The 9,016-nt window shown below is 51.3% G+C and overlaps 1 protein-coding gene across 1 annotated transcript in view; it reads right to left on the bottom strand.

The window, feature by feature from the left end:
• The window catches only part of CHD2 (chromodomain helicase DNA binding protein 2), a 112,767-nt gene that overhangs the window by 13,823 nt on the left and 89,928 nt on the right, over positions 1–9,016 (bottom strand). The window contains 5 exon segments of the mRNA XM_015414497.1: positions 616–750; positions 3,338–3,475; positions 5,811–5,939; positions 6,280–6,405; positions 8,474–8,624. Coding sequence (XP_015269983.1) covers positions 616–750; positions 3,338–3,475; positions 5,811–5,939; positions 6,280–6,405; positions 8,474–8,624 — 679 coding nt within the window.

Raw genomic sequence — 9,016 nt, 5'->3', positions numbered from 1 at the left:
AGGAGGAGGAGGAGGAGGAGGAGGAGGAGGAGATTGGATTTATACCTTTCCCTTCCCTTTTCCACAACAGACACCCTGTGAGGTCAGTGGGGCTGAGAGAGCTCTAACAGAAACGGCTCTTTTTCAAGAACAGCTGTGCCAGAACTATGGCTTGCCCAAGGTCATCCATCCAGGTGCAAGTGGAGGAGTGGGGAATCAAACCCGGTTCTCCCAGATTAGAGTCCGCGCACTTAACTACTACACCTCTCTCCTTCTTGGGAGGCTTCCAAACAGAGGCTTAGATGGTCATCTGACAGCCATGCGGATTCTGTGAACTTGGGCAGGTCATGAAAAGGAGGGCAGGAAGGGTGGCCTCAGTGCTTAGTTCTCGTGGCCCTTTCTGACATGCCCAGGAAAATGCTGATCGCCACTTTGGGGTCAGGAAGCAATTTTTTCTCCAGGCCGGTTTGGCTGGAGACCCTGGATGTTTTTTTGTCATCTTCTGGGCATGGAACAGCGGTCACTGGGTGTGTGTGTGGGGTTGGGAGGGAGGTATTTCTGAATTTACTGCATTGTGCAGGGGGGTGGACCTGGAGACCCCTTCCAACTTTCTATGATTCTATAAAGAGAACTTACGATGCTGAAAGTTTCCTGGTCCAAGTCGTCATCTTCGTCCTCCCCAATTGGGATGGGCTCACTTCCCGCGGTGATGTGGACGGGTCCCTGAACTCTTTTCCCTTTGCCGCCAGCCTTGGCGTCCCCGCCTTTCGGCTACAGAAAGAACAAAATGCGCAGCTGGGCGTCAGCAAGCTGCCAAAGGGTCCTTTCTATGTGTATATGGTCACCCCTGATTCCCCCCCCCCTCAGTAGATGCGATTGGCTTGTCATGTGCACATCTCTCCAGTAGCTATGCATTCCTTTCAGAGTACGCCAATCCTGCTTTGATGTAACGCTATCTCGCCAAGGCCACAGGTGGAAGAGCAGAGGAGCTTTGCTTTGTCTTTAATTAGCAAAAGCCGTGGGGATAGCATACCTATTTACAATTAGGTAGCCGTTGCTTTCCCAAGGTTTAGGCACGCGCGGGACCCCTTGGCCACGCGCGGGAACCATGTTTATTGGCTGTTATGTTTATGAACTTGCTTTAACCTTTCATGTCTCTTGGGTCTCTTGGATATGACTGTGTGGGAACCAGGACGTGGTGTTCTGAAAACCTAAACCCCTTCCGTTTTCAAGTTTCTAGCCCTCACAGCTGCAAAAAGACACTCAGAAGCCTGCAAAAGACAGCAGCTGAAGTCTTCTGAAGCCAGCAGGGGCATCTCCTCGCCTTTCTCCATTGCTAGCAAAACTTAAGCAAACTATGACAAATCGTGAAAATCGGTGCAATTGAAGCTGATTGCGGAATCCAGATTTTCTTGCTGCAGAATTTAGGGTCCTGCGTTATTTTCAGCATGGAGTAGACATCTAAGGCCAGCTTCGCAAGTATGTGCCTCCCCTTCTCCTTGTCTGACAAGTGAAATCTGTGAATGGAACTATTGAAAAACAGTGTCCTGATCGAGGCTCCCTCTAAGCTGTGGAGTCTTGTGAGCAAAAATTCTACTTTGTGAGCTCCTGGCATTAAAGTGGTGAGCGAGCGATTGGGCTGCTGCATAGATTAGTTTCCTCGGGAGCCACCCTTCTTGAGCTGAGACAAAAATCTGTGAGCCGGAGGCTAAAAAACTGTGAGCTAAAATGGTAAAAGCCTTGATGGGAAAATTAATATTATTCTCCATGCTGGTGGCAGCACTGCAATAGGCTAAAAAACTGTGAGCTAAAAAGGTAAAGGCCCTGATGGGAAAATTAATATTATTCTCCATGCTGGTGGCAGCACTGCAATAGTCCATCCGCACCTGGAAACAGGGATGGCCTGTCAGGGTTCAACACAGTGGGGCAGCAGCTGAGCCCGACACCCCAGGAAGAGATGCTTGGCTTATCCGCTCCCCCTGGGAAACAAGAAGCCGCTGCTGACCATCTCCCCTTTCTAGTTTGGAGGGCAGCTGGGGGAGGCTACACAGAGCTGGCGTTACACTCAGATGTCTCTCCCACCTGGAAGGAGGGAATAAGGCCAGGGGGCCCGGCTGCCCTGCAGACCAAATCTCCCACTTTCTACCGGGAGAGACAGAGTGTCAGGACCCTCAGCAACAATGGAAGCACACACTTGCAAGAAGGTTTTACTTTATTGAAGCTGGAGATGCATGGACAGGAACACTGTTAGGAATGAGGGGTGAACTATGCGCAAAACAGTTATAGTACATTCATATGAGCGTTACCCAATTACTATGGTTCCCCCGCGCACCATTAGGCCTGGGAACTAACTGCTACCCAAAGCAAAACAGGTACGAGCTTCCCACGGCTCTGCCTGACTACAGCCAAAGCAATGATCTAAGCGACTCCTTCAGTGGCCTTGAGAGATACGCAGTGCAGTTTGCAGGAGAACGGCAATTAGCCATAAGGAAAGGTATGCGCATCTGTGCATAGGAAGGTATGCGCATGTGCACAGGGAGAAGAACCTTTTGGCAGCTTGCTGACACAGAGGCGAGAATGGATCTGTAACTCTCTCGGGCTGTGGTCACACACACACACTAAGTCACACTAATATCCCAGAATATACCAAACTCATTTGTCACAAGGGCCAGATCTGACATAAATGTCGCTTTGTCGGGCCGGGCCGGGCGTGCCATAAAACATAACAGCAGGTACTAGAAATATAAACTGTATAAAGGACAGCAGCTGGTAAGCTCCAAGTTGCTTTGTCCTCGTTGCAAGGTCTCATGGCCTGGGAGGGGTTACCAAAAAAAACAACCCATATGGGCGGACTCAAGAGCCAGCGATGCAGCACTGGGCAGACACGGCCACGCGGCTTGACTGCTGCAGACGAGGTTGTTTCGCCATGCTGAGGCCACAATCGGAGTGTCTCCGGTCAATCCCCTCCGAGCAATCTCCTGTTCCCTCCCGTGCACTAGTGGCTCACGAGCCGCATAAGAGCCCTGGACGGGCAGGTTCCGGCCCCTGGGCCTTACGTTTGACACTCCAGCACTAAATAATCGACTTTCAATGCGCTTCCCAACTGGATTTCACCAGTTCACACAGTAAAACCCAGATGGAAAGTGCAATGAAAGTGAATTGAAAGTGGATTCTTTAGTGTGCTTGATCGCAGCCTTTGACTCCCTCTATCCCAGAATATACCAAACTCGGTAAGGCAGGTAAGGGGTTTGGGGGTGTGGGGAAGAATGAGGCACGGAAGCCATCCGGTGATGAACACGCATGTGTGAATCAGCCCCGAGTTAGGGATACCAAGGTTTACATGATAGGCATCCAGTACCTTGTTCTTGTCCTTCGTTTTCCTTTTCTCTTTCTCTCCTTCCTTTTCTTTCTTGCTAGCTGACTGTTTTTCTTTGTTTTCTTTATTCTCTTTCTTCTTCTGCTTCTTTTTCAAGGGGCTTGTATCCAATCCATCCTCCTGGAAAGAAGGGGAAAGGTCAGCATCGACCTAGCCATGCTGATCCACGCTTTCATACTCCCGCAGTTGGACTACTGCAATGTTCTCTGTGTGGGGCTGCCCTCGGAGACAATCCAGAGACTACTACTGGTTCAAAGCACCTCACCTTGGCTGTTACTGGGAGCACATCTTGATAACTTTAAAACAACAACACTAGCTGCCCGTTTGTTTCCAAGTTCAAATCAAGGCACTGGTTATTCACCTTTAACGCTGTGCTAATCAGCCGCTCAGGAGCCTCATGTGGCTCTCTGACACGCCCCTTGCGGCTTTTCCGAGTACCGTTCGCCAGTGTGCCACCTGCCCCATGTTTGCAGAAAATGGGCAAGGCCCTTGCCCAGGGGGAATTGAGGACGGCAGGTGGTTCCCACCTTAAAAACAGATCACAAACCTCTCCAGGGACTGAGTGGATTAGATACAAATCCCTTGGGGAAGATAAAAGAGCTAAAACAAACCACTGGACGCCGCCCCCAAAGAAGAGCTGCTTCAAAATGTTACATCACATGGATTCTCTCTCTCTCTCACACACACACACACACACACGCTCACTCACTCAAAGGCTGATATGGATTAATAGGAAGAGCCTGAGTTTCTAATGCAGACAGAGGGCTATGACTGAGTAGGCTAAACCCCCGTAGGGGAGGTGTTAGCCGGCGAATGGAATGTCCAGCTCAGAAGCTCGGAAGCCTGATAAAAAGACCTCTTCGGCATTAAGAAGCCTGTAATGAATTAATAAACTTTTGTTGGTTAAAAAAAAGAAGCCTATAATGGGCCAATCCGGCCAGGCGGTGGCAGTGCAGCGCTACAATGCAAAGCAGCCCGGGAAGAACCAATGTCATCAAGCCAAGCCGAAAAGTGAATGCCTCTGGAACACGTCTGAAGCCTACAGCTGAACAAAAATCCCCGTCGGCTGCAAAATGTGTGCAGTTTAAAAGAATTCTGTGTTGTCCTCCCTTACCTCTATGAAATTGTTAGTCCCTTGTGTGAAACCGTGTAACTGTAAATCGCTCAGAGCCAGGTAAAAAGATCGGCTGGCAGACGAAGAAGAGGAGGTTGGATTCCTACCCCGCCCTTCACTACCCAAGGGAGCCTCAGAGCAGCTTACGATCTCCTTTCCCTTCCCCTCCCCACAACAGACACCCTGTGAGAGAGGTGGGGCTGAGAGAGCTCTCTCGAGAACTGCCCGTGAGAGAACAGCTCTGAAAGGACTTCTAACTGACCGAAGGTCATACCAGCAGCTGCATGTGGAGGAGTGGGGAATCAAACCCGGTTCTCCCAGTTTAGAGTCCGCGCTCCTGACCAAACTGGCTCTCTTGACAGAAAGACCTCTGCTTGAGACCCTGGAAAGCAGCTGCCAGTCTGAGGGCCCCGTCACACTGGGGGAAAAGGTGCGGCTGAAGTGCGGCTTTTTTGAGCCGCATCAAAAGAGAAGCGTGGCGGCGGGATCAGACAGATCCACTGAGCGGCCACGCCGTTGCTCCCTGGCATGAGGGGGGAAGCCACAGATCGGTGAGCGAGGCAGCCCGCTGCGCATGTGCAGTTTGGCCGGGGGCGGAGATGGGCACGCCGGTGATCACGCGGCTGGCCCTACTGCGGATTTTCAAGTAAGTAGCAGTGTTTTGTAGGGGTTTTTTTAATCCGCATCTTCGGCCGGAATAGACGGATCGGGGACGGGTGCGCGCCGCTTCCCAGATGTTGCAGTGTGATCATGCCCGCTTGATGCGCCCCCGATCCGACCCTCTTGCGGATCAAAGCCTCCCGTGTGACCGGGGCCTGAGTAGGCAATACTGACCTTAACAGACACAACTGCTCGGATTCAGTACACGGCAGCGGCAGGGCTATTTTTGGGCAGGAACGCACAGAAATGGAGTTCCGGCTGGCCCCCGAGTTGGCCACGCCCAGCAGGAGCTCATTAGCATAATAGACCACGCCCAACAGCAGAAACTCATTAGGATTGGCTACATTAGGGGTGTGTGGCCTAACATGCAAAGGAGTTCCTGCTACAAAAAAAGAGCCCTGGGTTTTGACCACAAACAAGGTCAACAGAATAAGAAGCAAAAGGTGGGTGTGGCTGGATGAGCACACTTCTGGTAACATGGGGGTGCGGCCTAATGTGCCAATGAGCTGTGCTTTCAGGGTGTGGCCTAATATGCTAATGAGTTTCTGCTGTTGGGTGTGGCCTGTTATGCTAATGAGTTCCTGCTGGGTTTTTTCTACAAAAGGAGCCCTGGGCAGCGGTGTGTACGACTCTTCCTTGAGCAGCCGCGCATCACGACCGCCCTGCTTAAAGCTGCCTTACCTTGACCTCGCCCTCTTCCGAAGGGTTGTCGGAGTGCCGAGGGGAGGACGCGTCGTTCCCCTGCTCTTCCCTTCCCTTGGGAGACTTGCTTTCTTTCCTGACACGGGCCTTCCTCTTCTTCAGCTTGCTCTACAGCACGAGATAAACCAGTTAGGGCCGGAAACAAGGCACACGCGAGGCATTACGATTTAGAGCCTCCGGGACAAGAGCACGTGAGGCCCGCGGGGGCCACTGGGCCAGCCTCTCCCCTAGCCCACCCTCGGATGGCTGGGAATCCCGCCCATCCTGCTCCCTGAACTCCAAACCGATGGGCCCACGGTCGCCCGCGGCGGAGTTGGGGTTTCTGACCTACTCCCCGATCCTGGTCCAGACCTCTAGCCACAAATCAAGGGACATCTCTGTGCACAGACCCGCAACTCCCTGGCCACAACAGAAGGCCCCCCCCTCTACTGAGCTTGGCAGCACTGACCTCTTCGGGCTCCTTCACCCCCCCCTCCTTCTTTTCCAGGTCCTTCTTGAGCAGTTTCAGCAAGTAGTCCACTCGGGCCTGGAGCTGCTTCCCCTGGGGCTTTTTGTCAGGCTCGACAGGCAGAATCTAGGAGAAAAGCGTTTGGAGAAGGACACGGCGACCATTAGCGGGACTCCAAATGGACAGCCACGCCAGGTGTGTGCACGGGACCTCTGGCTCGCACAGCTGGCCTCTTCTGTTCCCTTTCTTCAGCTGCTGGAGCTTTGCTGCTGGGGGCAAGAGCACGCGGGAAGAAGCTTTACACTGAATCGGACCATGACGGTCCGTAGTCTCGACTCAGACCGGCAGTAAAGCTCTCCAGGGTCTCAGATAGAGGCCTTCTTTTTAAAAAAAAATAAAAAAAAATAATTTTTATTAAATAAATATAAACTAATTGATACAGAGAATCCCAAGCCATACAAACTATTTCACATTAATAATATTCTTGATATTCTATTCAGTATATCTATCACCATACAAACTATTTAACATTAATAATATTCTCGATATTCTATTCAGTATATCTATCTAAAACCTAACTAATTAAAACTCTTAATTAGTAACTCTTTCTAATAATACAGTTGGGGTAGCGACCATCTTGTATAAATGTAAGAAGTTGAGTTCAGCTAGGTACTATTTATTGATCAAAATTAAAACATCCTCTAAATCTGGGGTTTATAGAATAAACACTTCAGATGAAACTAATCAATCAAGAATAATTTCATTCTGTGCCATGCAACTTATGACCGGGAACTCATTTTTCAACAAAAGTCGATGGATAGTTTTTTATGTTCAGGTTGTTTTGTACTGTGTCCCCCCCCCCCTAAAATAGAGCAGTCCATGAAGGCGCCGATTTGTTCTCCACAAGCTAGAGGCCTTCCACATTTTCTAATACCTGATTCCTTTCAACTGAAGGCCTGAACCTGGGACCTTCTGCATGCCAAGCAGATGCTCTGCCAACTGAACCACAGCTCCTCCTCAAGGAAAGGCAGAGGGACCCTGGCCTGGGGAGCCCGGGCGAGCCCAATCTCAGAAGCTAAGCAGGGTCGGCTCCAGCAAGTCCTTGGATGGGAGACCTCTGAGGAATACCAGAGGCGGGAGGCGGGGGCAGACCTTATTCGGCCACCTCTCTGAATATCCTCCAGGCCCCCAGTAGGGGGTCAGTCACCAGAGGTTGCCATGACGTCCAGGTGCACGCGCACGCGCGCACACAAACACACACACATGAAAAAATACAAAAGAAAAAAAGAAAATGCAGAGGGATGGCCATGTTACTCTGCTGTAGCAAAATAAAACAGAAGTGTAGTAAAACTTTCAATAATGATGATGATGATGATGATGATGATGATCAGGGGCCATTTCCTGCAGGAGCGCACAGGAGCGGAGCTCCGGCAGTAAAGAGCCCAGGGGGCGGGCACATGCAACAAGCCCCGCCCCCTGCTCCCAGCAGCCCTCAGTCAGAGCAAGAAGCAGCCAGGTAAGTTGCAGAGCCCTGGCCCAAAACAATCCAGTGGCACCTTTAAGACCAAGTTTTATTCAGGTACAAACTCTCCCTCCTCTGTGAGGACAGATCTGCATGTTCCCCCCCCCCCCCCAATAGCTAGCAATCCAAAACAGTCCAGTGGAGCCTGAGCGGTGGGTGTTGCCTTCTGACACACTTCCGGTGATGTCAGGGGCTGTGGCAGATGCAAATAAGTTATGCTAAAGAGTTATGCTAATGAGCTCCTGCACCTCTTTTTTCTACGAAAGGACCCCTGATTGATGATGATGGCATACCATCGAGTCACAACCCCAGAACCGTGGGGTTTTCAAGGCGAGAGATGAGCAGAGGTGGCTCGCCATTGCCTTCCTCTGCACAGCAACCCCGATCTTCCTTCTACCCCAAGTACTCACCATGACCGACCCTGCTCAGCTTCCAAGCTCTGAAAAGCTCTGGCTAGGCTGCTACACGTTAAAGATCAGCTGCATTTATTTCAGCATGGAAGAGTGGCCAAAGAAGCTCTACCTGAAATCGAGGGGCCTGCCCCTGTGCTTCTGCATCATTTGATCAGGGGTCAATAAATAAATCAATTTCGCAAGGGGACGGGCTGCCCCTGGAAGAAACCACACGTGGCAAAAGGAGGAAGCAGCGTACGCAGCAGGAGTTTTTTTGTACCTTGTCCGTTAATTTCAGCTCCGGGTCCGATTTGATCAGCTCCCAGTTCCCGTAGCCGTGCTCGTAAACACCCAGAAGCAAGAGGGCGTCCTCTTCCACGCCCCATTCGACGTCGAAATGGGCGGGCTTGGCACGGCAAGAGAGGCAGAACCTGAGGAATCAATCCGAGAGCAAAGCTAGTGTGACCAAGAAGCGCTAGTGTGACCCTAGTGTGACCAAGCAAAGACCCCCTTCAATGGAGGCATGGATATGACGGCGCAAGCTCCATTCTCAATAGCTGCTACCTGGGCCACAGTGCAGGGAAAAGCCTAGATACTAGAAACTGAGAAGAAGAAGAGGGGATGGGATTTGTACCCCGCCCTTCCCTTGGAGTCTCAGAGGGGCTTACAAACTCCTTTCCCTTCCCCTCCCCACAACAGACACCCTGTGAGGTGGGTGGGGCTGAGAGAACTCTGACACAAACTGCTCTTTTTCAAGGACAGCTGTGCCAGAGCTTGTGACTGACCCAAGGTCACATCAGCAGGTGCAAGTGGAGGAGTGGGG

Source organism: Gekko japonicus, unplaced genomic scaffold (assembly GCF_001447785.1).
Source record: "Gekko japonicus isolate JY-2015 unplaced genomic scaffold, Gekko_japonicus_V1.1 scaffold324, whole genome shotgun sequence".
Taxonomy (NCBI): Eukaryota; Metazoa; Chordata; class Lepidosauria; order Squamata; family Gekkonidae; genus Gekko; species Gekko japonicus.
The sequence above is the reverse complement of the archived record's forward strand: the minus strand, read 5'-3'. Positions and strand labels throughout refer to the sequence as shown.